Below are 16,015 nucleotides of genomic sequence, written 5' to 3'. Positions count from 1 at the left end.
ATTTCTTGGCTTATCGTGTTATCATGTGTGCTTTGTGATGCTGTATTTTGTCATCACGCTTATAAAATCATTGCCGTTAGGAATGTGCACAAGTAAAATCAAATGATTAGCGGTAAGATTTGCTCGCTTATCTATGAGCCTATGACACACGCAACGTGTGCCAATTGATAATACGATCATATGGTCATATGACTACAACACATGTTCTGTCCCTAACACGTAACCGCATTAGCCTAATTTTCTCCTTCTCAACAGATATCGCAATTTGCTAGAATTGGCTAGAGATACACATATCCAATGACTTCTCACATGTCACCACTTTGGAAAAAAAGGATAAAGCGGGATAAATCTTGTACTCAAACGATGTTTGCAATTAATAATTCATGATTTTCGCTGTTATGTCCATCATTTTACAGACCTATAAACGAGGAGAAATCCACAACAAACAATATAGTTTAGAAAAAGAGAAATTTAACTCTCAGTCTCATTAAATTTTATGTACTGTAATAATTTCGATAATTGATTTTTTTACAAATGCAATGAACAAAAGCCAATTTGATAAGATCTCTGTCTTCCGGGCAAAAAAAAAATCTAAATGGGGACATCCGCCGGGGGAGGACGAAACCAAAAAGGAAGCCGTGGGACCCACTCCGCTCTCCTCCCATCACTTAATTTCATGCGACAAGAGTGGGACCCAAAGTGCATGGTCGGTTGGAAGCGACTCGGGTATCGCTCATATTTAATTCTGTCCTCTGACACTTTGCAGTGGTTTTTTTTTATTTTTTATTGTCCTTTTATTTTTCGGGCTAAGATTTTCCTTTATTTTAAAGGAAATACGACATGAGGCAGTTTATGATTATATAATGTGGTTAGGTTTCCTTCTTTTTTTTTTTTTAAACTTCTTTTCGAGATCTGTTTTTCAGCAAGGACAAACTGTAATGTTATGTATTAAATAAAACATGGGTTTTCGACAAGCATGTGATATTTATGGTGCGACAGGGAACCACTCCAGATTTTGATCGGTCCTTGGTCAAAATATTCATTAAAATCACTTTTGTTTTTCATATAGTCTTGTTAATAATCTTTTGTTACTTTCAATTTCTCTCCAGAAGAGAAGATTGACTTTATTATATTTCTGTCTACTTAGATTTTGATGAAATTGAGCAGTTGATCTTGTTCACAAGCCCCTTTGGTGGACGTGGAAAAGAAGTCGGTACTTGAACTCTTTAACTTAATTTTGTCTTATTCATTATTAATGAGTGAAGAACGTATCAAACGAGCAGAATCACGTGAAAATGAGAAAACGGGCTGAAACTCGAGCTGCTTGTGAAGAATGCGGAATTAGCTTTGACTATCCAATTTTAAATTAATCGATAGCAATGAAAAGAGACTTAACATTGAAGTTTTAGGCTTTTTTTTTTTTTTTCTCGTGAGAAGTTTGCACATTCCTTGGCGCTTCAGCTAAGGATAGAGTGTGTCATGGTTTAACATCGGATAAATTCGTGTTAATTAAGAAGCCATAAAGCCTTTGAAAATTAAAAAAAAAACTTTATTATTGCAAATCAAGAAAGATGCCTGCATTCTTGAAGCTGAAACTTTGCAGGCCAAACCTTCAAAAGGATCAGGAGGAGAAGTCGAAAGGTGGGCGTCTGTACTGAAGTGAGAAAAGCATCACTCCAAGAATAGCCAAAGCACACAAGGATGGATTATGTTTGGAGAAAGGTATTGTCGTGTCACATATACCGAAACTTGTGTGGCAACTGAGAGTGATAGGGACGATTTCGATTTTTTGTTGTTGTTATTCCCACATGCTCTCGACTCTCGAAACAATTTGTTATATCACTATCTCTTCAAAAGATGGATTTCAAAACAAAGCGAGGCGACTTGATACATCTTGATTGGATCAATACGAGAACTGATGAGTTACATTAAATTCATGGTTTCACTAATGTCTGTGAAATTGTTTGGCATTTTCAAAAACGGAAAGGTTTTAGATCAAATTCTTGGAAGAATCACATCCTTTACGTATGAAGAGTGCAAAGGCGAACAGATTCCCGTGCCAGTGACCAAAAAGGTTTGCAGGGGGGACCGTCCAGCATGTGCCAAGTGAACCTGAGTTTGATCCATCAAGCATTACTCAAATATTTTGTGTTTAATGAATGTCTCTTTTCCAATGTCGTGAAAACCCAAATTAAATAAGTAAATTTCAAGCTCATATAATACTTTACTATCTTTTGTAATCGATGTAAAACGCGAGCTAAAACTCGAGTGAATTGTTCAAAATACAGAATTTGTATGAATCATGTGGCACAGCGAGTCAATATGTCGTGTCGTGAGCCCAATCCGCACGGAAAAATCCGTTTATTAATCACTAAGCCAACCCGCCCTAAGTAAATTTTCTCTGGTGGTGACTTTTGACTAAAGATTCATCTTTTACTTTAGACAAAATTGAATTGAGGATGTCCCCTCCCCTTAAGCTTGCTCCGATCCTTCTATGAGTCTCAAGACTCAAACAAGCATAAAAGGGGCTCGAGGTGCGATTGGCCTACTATAAGAAGAAGCAAAGTTGTTCTCGACGACATTCATGCGACACGATGGGTCAAGAAAAGAGGTCGGCTCTCCTCACCGGAAGGTCGCCATGGTTTCTGAAGATCGTCGGTTTCATAGGACTAATAATCACTCTGGCAGCAAGAGTGAGTTCCGAGGATGCATCTGGAGAGCCCACGTATGGGATTTTGTGCATAAGCGAATGCCCGACGTGTCCCAGCATATGCTCGCCGCCGCCTCCTCCTCCGCCATCGTCCAAGTCATTTCCTCCTCCTCCGCCGACGCGGGGGCCGCCAGTTTCTCACTCTCCGCCTCAATATTACTACAATAACCCGCCATCGCCTCCACCGCGTTCATTGCCTCCGCCACCTACGTCGTCGCCACCGATTCAAGCGCCCGATATATATCCCATATGGGGTGCTCCCCCTCCGCCGCCATCGCCATCGCCACCGCCGCCTTACAAGTACAATAAACCCCCGCCGCCATCGATGACCAACTCCCCTATAATTGTGTCACCTACTAATAGCTCCTCTCCTTTCTACTACTTCTATGCCTCAGATGCTGCTTCTCTTCCTGCCTACTTACGTACCTTGTTGCTCCTCCAAGTTCTCTCTTTTCTTTCGTTTTGACAGGTTGTAATCAAACAGAAGGAGGTGGTGCATAGGGTCGGATCATCTCTGTAATTATGTATATTGCTTTTATGGTTTTCAGCTTCTATTGCCAATATGAGTGAGATAGATAATTTTTTCTGTATGTGTTGATTATAAATGAGCAGTATATAAAGTGCTAAATTTTGATTAATGTGTTTCTGATTGTCCCAATTGTTACCATGTTGAAAGGAGAAAGGTTGCTTCTTTGTCGCGAAATTGGGACCAGAGAGATTGTGAAGAATATTTTTTTTTTACAATTTTTCATACGGTACGACACTTTATACGAAAATTAAAATAGAACAAACATAATTATAACTAGTTATACCGGTCGAAAGTGATTGTGTCCGAGCATGAGCTCGATCCATTTTATCTTCGAGTCATATGAACTCTAACTTGAACTCGAAAAGAACTAAGATGGAAGTCCGTTTTCGACGGGATTCGACATGGCTATGGAAGCATAGATCGATAAGCTCGAACCCGACACGGATCGACATAATTCGTGAGAAAAATCAATGCACTATCACCTTCATATATGCATTCAAAGCCAAGCTTGACAACTTGAACGAGCATTGACAGGCCTAAATGGGCCTAAGTGTTGGGCCAAAGCCCAAGTTTGAGCCAATTTGATCGTCATCGGAAGAGGCCCATGATTTTGTTCATGCGGCCCATAAACTAGAGCTCATCTCGCAGGCCCATGAATTTGTCCACGCGGCCCATAAACGAGAGCTCATCTCGCTCCTTCAAGCCTCGACCATGGCGACTAGAAGCAGAAGGCAACGAACAGCTCGAACGGTTCATCGCAGAGGGAGCTTCAGATCCATTGTCAATGGAAGCTCGAACCTGAGCTGGTTCAGTCAACCGCTGGATCGACATCGTCACTCGTTAGATCCGTGGAAGGACCTCTCATGTCGAACTCAAACCCCTGATTGAAGACCCACCTCAATTCCGTACCACTTCTTTCAATCTCGATTCGTCGAAGTTAGGAGGAAACCAGAGAGAATGGAGCCCGACAATGGAGAGGAGACGGAGACGGTGGCAAGCCTCCTCCTCCCTCTCGCTTCCGCGGCTCAGCAGCCGTACGTCTCCGAGCTCCTCTCCTTCACTCTCGACCGCCTCCACAAGGTGCGGTCTCGAGAATCTCCCACTCGTTTGCGCTGAATTATGCGCATAAGCGTTGATTCGTTATGTGCTCGAACTGTAGGAACCGGAGCTACTCCGAGTTGATGCGGAGAGGATTCAGAGGCAAATGCAAGAAGTTGCTGTCGGAAATTACAGAGCCTTCATTGCGGCCGCTGACGCGTTGCTCGCGATCCGGGAAGAAGTTTCTTCTATCGATAAGCATCTTGAGTCTCTCGTAATTCTCGCTTTCTTCTGTAAATTTGGCATTGAGTGCAAAATTGTGCTATGTGCTGTGGTTACGCATTTTGAAGACTGAAAACTGCTGCTGATTCCTTCTGCTTATACACAATCTGTTCATGGATACTTGCTTGCATCAGAAGTTAACTTTTGCGTTGATTCGAATGAGAAAATCGAGTTTTGACCAGTATAGTAATGGTCATTGGGGATGATGTTTTATCTGTTTGCAGATAAGTGAGATACCAAAGCTCACATCTGGGTGCACTGAATTTGTTGAATCTGGTGAAGAAATTTTGGAGAAGAGGAAGATGAATCAGACTTTGCTTGCCAATCACAGTACATTGCTTGACTTACTCGAAATTCCTCAACTCATGGACACGTATGTGTTTGCCAAATTCATATGTCACTCATTCATTTGATTTCATCATATGTGTCTCATGAGGCTTTTGGAGAATCACTTAAGATGTATGGTGGATTGCATGTCCTCTAGATGGCTTATTTGTTCTCTGGCTATGTGAGCTTTGTTAGGTTGTCATAGAGTAAGAGTAGTCTGCATGCTGTTTCAGTTTGATCCAGTTGATTGAGATGGAGATCAAAGAATTTTGAACCTATTAGTGAAGGAAATGCACTATATTTATGGATCTTACGTCAATTTGGATATCTGGCTATAGGCATTTGAAAAAAATAAACATTACTGATCTTATTAGAGTAATTAAAACATCTAAGTTGGAGGTCTAGAAGGTTTCATTGGAGACCACCGCATAGTAGGATGGTATCCTAGATTATTATCAAGAAATGTCAAGAAAATTGCTGGATAGCATAGACCAACAAAGAATTGCTCGTTTGATAAAAGCAATCAGTCTGGCATCTTAACTCTCGTTCAACCTTTTGGAACGGGAAGTAGTGGAGTATGCAACAAATTAACAATCTGTAGCAATTTGCCTAGCATCACAGCTCTTCCTTTGCATGGCCTCTGTTTTGGAGGGTAGTAATTATGAATTTTTCTGAGGAAAGTGCATGCTGATACAGTACCATGAATAATATGCTGGGAAAATACCCTCTATTTTATATTTTTTCTCCTTCTCACAAAATTTATTAATTGTTTCAAAACTTCCACTCAAATTTTCATCCCCTCCATTTTCCCCATTTCCCAAAGAGAAAATGACTTGCCCTTGAGTGGCTTGCCCTGAGAAAATGTCATGCCTTGCCCCTTGACTAATTAATCTTTGATAGCCACTGATTCCAGACATGCTGCAGATGTGTAAGGAATGGAAACTATGATGAAGCTCTTGATTTAGAAGCATTCGTTTGCAAACTTTCAACAATGCACCCCAAGTGAGTTTCTCTAATCACTATACTTTGAGTTATGCCTTGGGTATTGCTTTTATCTAATTGGCTTGCTGGGGCTTTGCGTTTCTGTCCAAGATTACCTGTGGTTCAATCATTGGCAACCGAGGTTAAGCAAACCACTCAGTCTCTTCTTTCTCAGCTGCTTTTGAAACTCAAGTCAAATATTCAGGTAACCTTGCCTATTTGGTATGGAGTCATCTTGCTTCACCTGGATATCCATGCATGGATTTAACATTCTGAACTTGATTTTGCCTATTTCCTTGACAGTTACCTGAATGCCTCCGGATTATTGGATATCTACGCCGAATAGGAGTTTTTAGCGAATATGAAATGCGGTTGCAGGTAAAACTTGTTCTGCATTTATTATGAGAAGAAGACCACTCCACATTGCATTTAGATTTTTCATGAGGTCTAAAGATTCACAAGGGGCATGTGTTACGATTAGTCAAACTCAGCAGATGGGATATAGTTGATCTATCAATTCTGTTTTGCATGTCAGACGATTTACTTATCTCTCTCTTTTATTTCAGTTCTTACGATGTAGAGAGGCTTGGCTGACTGGGATTCTCGAGGACTTGGACCAGAGAAGCCCTTATGAGTACTTGAAAGGCATGATCAACTGTCACAGGATGCATCTTTTTGATGTTGTTAATCAATATCGGGCAATATTTGCTGACGATACATCAGGAAGTGAAGAAAACTATGACGGTGGCCTCCTTTTTAACTGGGCAATGCATCAGATTACCTCACATCTCAAAACTCTGAAAGTCATGCTACCCAAAATAACTGAAGGAGGGTCATTATCGAATATATTGGATCAATGCATGGTGAGATATATGATAGTTTGGTTTTATATGCATGGTCTGGCAATTCTTTTCTTTTCCTTTTTTGTTGTTGATAATTCTCTTACATATCTTTGTTCTTTGCCTAGAAAGATACACTAAAACTGCTCATGAATGGCAATTCTAGCTATCTGCTGTTCTTGATGATATTGTACAGATAGTCAAGTTCTATTGCATCTCGAGTTAATCGGGAGTTTACTTTTGCTGCAGTACTGTGCTATGGGCCTTGGCTGGGTTGGGCTCGACTTTCGAGGCTTGCTTCCATCACTGTTTGAAGAGTAAACATACATCTTATCCTTGTTTCCTGCTGCTTATTGGCTTTTCACTAGCTTCATGCAAAAGTTTGACTTTGGTCTGCTATGCAGGGCGGTTCTTAATCTGTTCTCAAAAAATATGAGCACCGCAGTCGAAAATTTTCAGGTGCATGGATGAGTATGATGTTTGTAAAACACACATTTAAATGTACTTATATGTTATTACTGGAGATATAGTGGAAATATTGAGCGCGGTGATTCTCATCTTAATGTTTTTGACCCAGTTGGTCCTGAATTCGCATCGTTGGGTTCCTCTGCCTGCTGTTGGTTTTTCAGCCAACAGTGTCTCAGAAGAAAGTCAAGAGGATGTCACTCCTCCATCTCATCTGATGGAACATCCACCTCTTGCTGTATTTGTCAACGGTGGGTGTTTTTTTGAGGAGGGAGATATATTTGAAGAATGTACACAAACATTTGTAGAGTTATTCCGGGGTTTGTTGCCTGCGCTAACTTCTCGACTATGGTGGTTGTAGGCGTATCTGCGGCAATGAACGAACTACGCCCTTGTTGCCCGATTAGCTTGAAGCTTATCATTGCTCAAGAATTAATTAAGGGATTGCGAGAAGTGGCTGAGTCTATATTAAGATATAATGCAACTCAGATACTGAGAGAAAACGAATCTAGCCTTTTTCTTTCTCTTTGCCGAGCATTTATCGAGGTACTGCACACTAGTATTCATCCACCCCACTGTTCAAAAATTACTTCTGCACCTTTGCGATCTAATTTTCTTTCTTTCCCTTTTTAGGTCGTTTATCCATATTGCGCCACTTGCTTTGGGCGATGTTATCCTGGTGGAGCGGCTCTTGTCATGGATGCAAAAGGTTTATACAATGGACTTGGCCGACTGTTAACGGTTACTCCTTCAGTAGAAGTACCTAAAACCTCGACACCTGTTGTAGAAAGGACCATATCTGCGAATGGTGAATTACCCATTCTAGAGAATGGAGGTCCTCCACACTCTGAGGAGGCCCGGTCTAGCAATGTGGACGAAACAGAAAAAACAACTTTGGAGGCCGATCCAAAAGATGAATGAATAGATTGAGGGCCAAGTCTCGGCAAAAGAGGCGTCTGTTGTTTTTGCAGTTCTATATTCTTTCCATTATTTCAATATGGGTCTCACCAGTTATATGTGGTCATAGGATTAGACTTGTCCATATGTATCCAATCCAAGCTTCTCTTTTTACCATATTAGAAGAAATGTAGCATGGGAGGAGATTGCCTTGTAGTGAACAGGTAGTAACTGCAGGGGCTTATACTTACAGGCAATTCATGGATTCTGTCTAGAGATATTATCTCCTCTGTTCGTTTCTCATCCAGTTTTGGATTTGCTTACTGGACAATGCTGGTGGAAATCGGTAATCACAACTGTCTGAGGTAGCTGAAACTGAAGTTGTGTTTGAAGCTTTGGATCAGATAACCTCCGTCTGAATTGGGAGGTTGTCGAGTTTGATGTACAGACTGATGAATTGTACACGTTCGAGATTGAAAACCGCATGAGCTATTTTGATACAGTGAAGCAAACTGAAAGGGGGTTTGCAATGGAAAATCCTTTTGCTTTGCTTGATCACGAGAGAAGTCATGCTGAGGGACTGATCATCTTAATTGTTTAGAACGCTGCAACTGTTGCAACGATGACCCAGGAAAGAAAGCTCTTGTGGTGCAATCTGACTGATAAATTGAATCAATTTCTGATCACGTCTAACAACAACCGAACATGAACCTACGTTTTCAAGGCATGGCATCTCAATTGTCCTATCAATTTGTACAAACCGACAAAAATAATTTGAATGGTAGTCGTACCTTAGATGGCCATCCCGACTGGAGCACGGTTTTACTTTGGGATGACACAGCAGAAATGCATAAGGGACGTAAAATCGTGAAAAAAAAAAAAAAAAAAAAAAAAAAAAACATTCTTGATTTTCACCCCTTTGACAATTTGCGAAACTACAAAATTCAGCAAAATTGTTCATCGATTTACAACTTTGCCATCTCACTTGTGCGGTGGAGGGGAGATGGACGAAGTTTTGCCATTGAATGGAAATTGAGCCATAACTTTTTGTAATTTTTTAGATAAAGATGGGAAAATTACAACTACTTCCGATTTCCGACAACTGCACGGTGAACCGAAGCGAAACCCTGCCGCCAAACCCCACACGCCCGTCGGTCTCCTTCAATTGTATTAGAATTTAGCCCGATCCTCACCTGCAAAAACAGTGATTTTGCTGCCAAAAAGAACGGAGAACTCTAAAAAGCAGGCAGTACCGGCTGAGCCATGTCATCTGATGCCCAGGCGAGTACAGAGCAGCAAGAACCCAACCCCAAGATTCAGATATACCCCACTTCAGCCGCTGGAGTTTCCCCTTTCTGGAGAGGTCTCGAGCGCTCTCTGTCCTCCTCAATTTGTGCCTCTTTTCTGATTGGAAATGGCATTAAAAATGCGATCTTTCTCTTTTGGGGTTGCTCTGATTTTGCAGACAAGTACGAGAGAGAAGCTAAGAAGTATTGGGATGTCTTCTACAAGAGACACCAGGACAAGGTTTGCTAGCTTTGGCCATTATTCTTTTGTCTGCTTTCTGATTGAGATGGATTTTTCATTTTTGTTTTGGTTTGAAGTTCAAATCTTTTGAGAGATTGATTTGTCTGCAAGTAAATTGATAGGAGCATTAGTGCTGCTTGTTAAGTTGTGACTAGTTGTTTTGAAGTTGTTCCGTTCATCTTATGCTCACTTTGCTGCTTTAGCTATTGTTGCTAGTTTTGTTAATGCCATCTCTCTCTCTCTCTCTCTCTCTCTCTCTCTCTCTCTCTCAACAGTTTTTCAAAGATCGGCACTACTTGGACAAGGAATGGGGCCAGTATTTCTCTGTGAGTTGAGAAAAACTTTTTCTTTCAATCTGTAATTCACTTTGTTCTTGGATGGTGTAGATTTTGTTTTGTGCTTTTCATTCAACTGATTCTTGTTTTGTCAGGGAGCAGGGAAAAAGATTATTTTGGAGGTGGGCAACTAGTGTCGTGTTTGTTTTCAGCAGACTGCTTTACTCTTGTTACATACAATTATTTTACCCATCATAAGATAACTCCATGGTTTGTATGGAGAAATCTTTCACTTTGTGTTGGTCTGTTATGGTTTGAGAACTTGTCTTCATTGCTGATGAATGGTAGTTTCTCAGTTCTAAGTTATAGGTCGCATTTTTCAAGATTGGTGCAAATACTCTGTGCAGGTTGGTTGTGGAGCTGGAAACACTATATTTCCATTGGTTGCTACATACCCAGAAGTTTTTGTTCATGCCTGTGATTTCTCACCACGTGCTGTTAATTTGGTTAAGGTTTGATTTCTGTCCTTGTCATTATCTACGTCTTTGTTTGTGTTAAGGTCTGATCACTATTTTCTGAGCTGACGTGGCCTCTTGCTGGAGTGCTGGGCTGGACATATTTGTTATTCCTACGACAAAGTGTGGGGGGCAGGTATGGTCGGGGTGGGGGCATGAGGATCAGGGTCTTGTGAAAATTTGGATGTTAATGCCAAATGACAAATATACGAGTCCCTCCCCTACATTAGCTAGCTTTTCATCGATAATTAAGCCCTGCTAGTTGTTCCATCCAAATATGAGTTCCAGAAGGTCTGATGTACAATGTGGATGTGGTTAAAATTTGTTTTTGTTAGATTGACATGGTTCATGATACATTTGGCATTTCTTTATTGACATGACCTTTTATTTTCCTCATTACAGCTGAATAAAGACTTCAAGGAAACACAAATTAGTCCATTTGTCTGTGATTTGACCGTTGATGACTTGAACCAGCAAATTCCATCATCTTCCGTTGACATTGTGACCATGGTAATCAAAAGAAAGAAATGATCTGAATTTAATACATCTTGGTAGCTTAATGAGCTGCTACTGCTATCTCATAGCTTTTGCTATTAACTCAGAGTTTGCTTGGTCAGTTAGTTATGCAGTTTCAGTAGCTGATTGTAAAGCAGATATTTGTGCTATCTGCAGTGTCTCCAGAGAAGATGCATCTAGTATTGCAGAATATAAGAAGGGTTCTCAAGGTACCAGACCTCCCTGTTTGTAAGAATAAAACTGGTAATATACTGATTTTATCAAAGTACTATCACTAGGGAAGATATAACTGCAATGTACTGTGTTTGCTTCCAGCCAAAGGGTCATGTGCTGTTCCGTGATTATGCCACCGGTGATCTTGCTCAGGTTGCTCCTTCAGTATAACATTTATTGTTTAGAAAATTCTTTTCTGCCGACAACTTATTGAGTGCAGCTGCACCGTTTTTTCGCTATTTCTTACGCATTTTCCCATGTCTAACTGTTTGCCGACAGGAAAGGCTTACTTGCAAGGATCAAATGATTAGCGAGAACTTTTATGTCAGGGGTGATGGCACTGTCAGTTCCTGCTATCTGTTTGTGGATACTACCTTTTATTTTCTCCTCTTAATGAGCCAATCTTGACGCTCTTTTCTTTCCTTACACAGCGTGCATTCTATTTCTCTAATGAGTTCTTAGCAAGTTTATTCAAGGACAATGGATTTGATGTGAAGGAAATTGGTCTGTGCTGCAAACAAGTTGAGAATCGATCTAGAGAGTTGGTAATGAATCGGTATGTTTTCAATTTTATTTTGGCTTCAGGAAGTCTCCTGTTGCTTTTTTTCGTTATGATTCTTGTTGCATTTGATTTCAGACGATGGATCCAAGCTGTATTTTGCCCCTCAGATTCTGAGGACCTTTCTAGCAGCAATTGTGTTAGTATTGAAGTTGACTTGCCAAGTCAAGAAAATACTGAATCCAACAGATCATCAAAGGCTTCAAAGGACCCTGTCAAGAATATTGAGATTGATATTTCTGAGGGTGTTGCAGCTGATATGTTTGGTATTTCATCTTCTGTTGATAACGAGGTAAAGTTTTCTCTCATTGTTAATTCTGTCGACATGTACCTATTATGGATCACGGAATGAGATATTCTGCCTCTCCTCATTGCATATGCTTTCAAGATATCAATGGATTTTCACCTTTGAAAGGATTCACCTGCGGACCGAGGTCTCCATGTATATTTTCTTGGACAATGACACCTGTTTTTGGCATTATTTCCTCTCAGATAATTCAGGTCAGTCTTAACGAGGAAAAATTTAGCATTAGAGTATTGTCCAAAGAGTATCAACACACATGCAAGTCAACTGGGTTGATGCTTTGGGAATCGGCTCAACTTATGGCCTCTGTTCTAGCCCGAAATCCAAACATTGTTTCAGGAAAAAAGGTTTTGGAGTTGGGCTGTGGTTGTGGAGGCATCTGCTCAATGGTGGCTGTTAGATCTGCTGACCTCGTGGTAGCAACTGATGGAGATAAAAGGGCCCTTGACCTGTTGATGCAAAACGTTGCTTTAAATATAGCTCCACCTTTCCGCGATAAATTGATCGTTAAGAGCCTAGAATGGGGAGATAGGGGCCATATAGAAGCAATCAAAGAAGTGAACGACGAAGGTTTCAACATCATCATTGGCACCGACGTGACATACATTCCTGAAGCAATTTTGCCTCTTTTTGCCACTGCAAGAAAACTGATCTCACCCAACAGAGGCGATGAAGAGGACCAGGCATCGGCACTTATTCTCTGCCACGTTGTGCGCCAAGTTGATGAACCATCTATGCTCTCTGCTGCTTCCCGGTATGGTTTTCGACTTGTAGAGAGGTGGCCAGCGGGAATTTCTGGTGATTCATCTCGGGGAGTTGTCGGCTCTTGGTTTGCTGAAAGTGGTATTGACAAGTATAGTTTTAGCGCGGCATTAAGCATCATGTATTTTCAGATCGAGTGACGATGATCTTCAGTGTTCATATTCTGTTCTTTTTGGGTCTCGAGCAGACATTCGTTAAAGCTGGTCCCGGGTTTGTGCCATCTGCCGTCTCTCATGCATGGACAGATTTCCCTAGAAACCTTTGAGAACAGATAATTTGAAGAAAAGATCTTTTGAGTACTTATTATGTCCTGGTTCTCATTAATATATGTAAGGTTCTGTGGTTTTCTTAAAACATGTTCGGCTCGAAAAACATCGTAGGTTAAGTTTAGCGTATCATATTGTGTCCACCTCTCTTAGTTTGGTCGAGCACAAATCATCCACGCTGCGGCTGAAAAAAGAGATTCAAGACGAATCTAAAACTCCTTTACATTTAGGGTCAAGAGGGTTATGCCCAGTTGGAATTGAACTTGCTGCTTTTATGTTTCTTGAGGTGACAATGACTCAGTCGAATGATCAACTCGTCTGAGTCCACAGTACCATGGACTATTTAATGATGTTGATCCAATTAAATTATCTTGTTTTTGAGATGTTTGAGCACTATTTTCGCGAAATACCAATTGTATTTCTCGTGTTAGGAGCACATTAATTTGTGATGGGAGACTTTGGACATTAGAAAGATAAATCTGGCTGTAGTCAAAATAAAGGCTCCGTTTATTTCTTGAAAAATAACTTTCGACGTTTGGTTGGTAAAAAATAAGCTAATCTAGGAAAATATTTTCCACTCATAAAAAAAAAAACTCCTTCAAAAGTGGGGAATATATTTTTCTCTTTTTACACTCTCAATTCCTTTACATTCATTTTCTTTTATACTATTTTTTTTCCTTTTTTATTTCTACTTCTTCCTTCCGCAGCTCCTTCCCCCGCCTACCTTGGCCATGAAGCAAGCTGCGGGAGGCTCAAGCTCACCTGGATCCGGCAAGCTCGTGGCTCATTGGCCTCTAGCGAGCCTAAGATTGCCGAGACCAGCCGAGTCTCGAGCTCGCTCGCGGCTGGTCAAAACCGGAAGGAAAAGAAAAAAAATAAGAAAAAAGAAAAAGAAACATAAATAAATTCAATTTTTTTAAACTTCAAAAATTTTAAACAAAAAACAAAAATTTATTGAAAAGAGTATATTAGCATGGAGGAAAATCAAATTCGAATCAAACAACTCTTTTTCATATTTAAGCCAAATACCAGAAAATAGTGTCATTTTCCGAATAACATTTTTCCGAAAACATCATATTTTTCGCGAAATAAAGAGAGCCTAAACTTCTTTGATTATATAAAACCGAAGAAATTGGTAGAAGACTTCGACAGAGAGCTGAGTTCATTCTTCACTGAAAATGCACTAACTTGTGCGACCACCAAATCCAAACATCCTTTTGAAAATATAAAAACCCTAATCCAATATGTCTTCTGCTTCATCTTCACTTCTTCAGCATGTCACCACAAGACTTGGCCCAAACTGTTGGGATTTATCTTTTCGGGAAATATCATCAATCTGCTTCATTTATCAATTCACAGATGAACCTCTGTATGTAAAAAGTATAGTTAAGTCCAAACATAATAAGTTTTTCTTTAAAAAAGTTGGAACTTGTTAAACATGCTTAATGTAAAAATTTCACAACATCTAATGCACAGTTGGTACTTTGACAATCGATTGTTTCATTGTTAAATATGTTTAACAAAAGTCCTGAGACCAATCGTTAACAACATTCTTTCCTTATAGCATTTTAAAAAAGGCAGTATCACGAGCACAAACCCAATAGATCAAAAAGAAAATTTAAAAAGAAAATTAGGATGATAGAGTTTGTGGCAGCCGGTCTGAACAACCTCCTACAGATGGAATGAGATGGTGATGCAGCATGTAACACTTGTTAGCAACAGCCCGTGCAGTCCCCAGAAGAGGTAGCAGTAGTCAAAACACAAACAAGTACAGGAATCAGATGGGTCTATGATGGCTCTTTCAATCACAACTTCTGACTTACACTCTCTGATTTAATTTCTCTTGTATTAATGATGCGATTAATAGGGAACAGGAAGACAAAGATTTTCATCTAAGGGGAAAAAAAGTGAGAAGTATGAATGAAAATCACACGCGAAAAAACTTGGACAGACAAAGATACTGTTAGGGCTTACAATGTCCATCTGATCAAGACCAAGGTCTTTTGGATTTGGGTACTATACAATATGTTACTTTATTACTCCAGCCAAGGTTTTTGCAGATCTACGTGGTGCTAGATAAGTATTACAAAAGAGAAGCATTACTGCAACTAGAATATGTGTCATAAAGGCCTGAAAGCTTTGTTTTCACTAGATAGAAATGGTTATGTTTTGTTTAATATAAGTGGGACATCTCTAAGAAACAATTTTTCGGTAAGATCGGAAAGAAGAAGTCATCCTTCATAATCCTAAAAGACAACCATGAAGATCAAAGAAACACAGACGCACACAAACGAGAGAGAGAGAGAGAGAGGGGGGGGGGGGGGTGGGGTGGGGTGACAGATAGAGAGTGAGCACACAGAGATTCAAGCATGATCATGCAAGAAAACACCGTGTGTGCTCACTCTCTTCTGTCACCTCCCTTACTCTTCTGAGGTTAAAGGGGAACCACATCACTAACCCAAGAACCATTCAGCCGATCGCTTGCTCCCTTCCTTGCCCTCACAAAAGTATAACTCAAAGCCCTAATCTTGACACTGTACTCTCAAACTCAAAGCCCTTGTTACTGTTACATTAGTGTAATGGAACAATTAGGCTTTGTCTTTGCTGATGAGATGAAGAAGCTGTACAGATGGGGCTTTACATAGATGGAGAAAGAAGGGGGAGGGAATAAATGTGGGTTCCTCTTCCCATTCTCTTCTTCTTATCTTTTATTATCATCCTTCATTCATTCATTCATGAGAGAGAGAGAGAGAGAGAGAGAGAGAGAGAGAGAGAGAGAGAGAGAGCAAAGGAAGTCTTCATCTTTTCTGAATCTGATCTCTTTTCCAGAAAGATCAAGCCAGACTCATTTACTCAGTTACCGTTTACCAATGCATCTTGTGATTCTAAATCTTATCTCCTCTCTCTCTCTCTCTCTCTCTCTCTAAAGATTAGAACTTCCAAACCCTAACTCCGACTTTGTCCCTGCCTGGTGGTCTTACTCTTTCTTCTTCATCACATTATCTTTTCA

At 40.2% G+C, this 16,015-nt stretch overlaps 3 protein-coding genes across 3 annotated transcripts; all 3 read left to right on the top strand.

Annotated features, from left to right (window-relative positions):
- Positions 1–2,594: 2,594 nt before the first annotated feature.
- LOC125314811 (mulatexin) lies at positions 2,595–3,276 on the top strand. Its single transcript, XM_048278018.1, has 2 exons — positions 2,595–3,152; positions 3,259–3,276. The coding sequence occupies exons 1-2, from the start codon at positions 2,595–2,597 to the stop codon at positions 3,274–3,276; spliced, it is 576 nt and encodes a 191-aa protein (XP_048133975.1).
- Positions 3,277–3,952: 676 nt separating this feature from the next.
- Positions 3,953–8,342, top strand: LOC115756771 (conserved oligomeric Golgi complex subunit 8). Its single transcript, XM_030696677.2, has 12 exons — positions 3,953–4,319; positions 4,399–4,551; positions 4,784–4,932; positions 5,811–5,888; positions 5,979–6,072; positions 6,171–6,245; positions 6,434–6,730; positions 6,956–7,023; positions 7,111–7,165; positions 7,284–7,422; positions 7,533–7,717; positions 7,805–8,342. The coding sequence occupies exons 1-12, from the start codon at positions 4,197–4,199 to the stop codon at positions 8,090–8,092; spliced, it is 1,704 nt and encodes a 567-aa protein (XP_030552537.1). The 5' UTR covers positions 3,953–4,196; the 3' UTR covers positions 8,093–8,342.
- Positions 8,343–9,177: 835 nt separating this feature from the next.
- LOC115756772 lies at positions 9,178–12,959 on the top strand. Its single transcript, XM_030696679.2, has 12 exons — positions 9,178–9,431; positions 9,534–9,595; positions 9,871–9,921; positions 10,026–10,052; positions 10,278–10,382; positions 10,788–10,895; positions 11,039–11,110; positions 11,217–11,267; positions 11,394–11,456; positions 11,546–11,670; positions 11,752–11,965; positions 12,166–12,959. The coding sequence occupies exons 1-12, from the start codon at positions 9,332–9,334 to the stop codon at positions 12,877–12,879; spliced, it is 1,692 nt and encodes a 563-aa protein (XP_030552539.1). The 5' UTR covers positions 9,178–9,331; the 3' UTR covers positions 12,880–12,959.
- Positions 12,960–16,015: the final 3,056 nt, after the last annotated feature.

Source organism: Rhodamnia argentea, chromosome 4 (assembly GCF_020921035.1).
Source record: "Rhodamnia argentea isolate NSW1041297 chromosome 4, ASM2092103v1, whole genome shotgun sequence".
Taxonomy (NCBI): domain Eukaryota; kingdom Viridiplantae; phylum Streptophyta; class Magnoliopsida; order Myrtales; family Myrtaceae; genus Rhodamnia; species Rhodamnia argentea.
The sequence above is the reverse complement of the archived record's forward strand: the minus strand, read 5'-3'. Positions and strand labels throughout refer to the sequence as shown.

Coding starts and splice junctions, on each gene's coding strand:
- LOC125314811 (XM_048278018.1), top strand. CDS start 2,595: ATGGGTCAAGAAAAGAGGTCGGCTCTCCTCACCGGAAGGTCGCCATGG.
- LOC115756771 (XM_030696677.2), top strand. CDS start 4,197: ATGGAGCCCGACAATGGAGAGGAGACGGAGACGGTGGCAAGCCTCCTC. Junction 4,552..4,783: donor ATAAGCATCTTGAGTCTCTC/GTAATTCTCGCT, acceptor ATCTGTTTGCAG/ATAAGTGAGATACCAAAGCT. Junction 7,423..7,532: donor TCTTGCTGTATTTGTCAACG/GTGGGTGTTTTT, acceptor TGGTGGTTGTAG/GCGTATCTGCGGCAATGAAC.
- LOC115756772 (XM_030696679.2), top strand. CDS start 9,332: ATGTCATCTGATGCCCAGGCGAGTACAGAGCAGCAAGAACCCAACCCC. Junction 9,922..10,025: donor AATGGGGCCAGTATTTCTCT/GTGAGTTGAGAA, acceptor TTGTTTTGTCAG/GGAGCAGGGAAAAAGATTAT. Junction 11,966..12,165: donor CATCTTCTGTTGATAACGAG/GTAAAGTTTTCT, acceptor ATTTCCTCTCAG/ATAATTCAGGTCAGTCTTAA.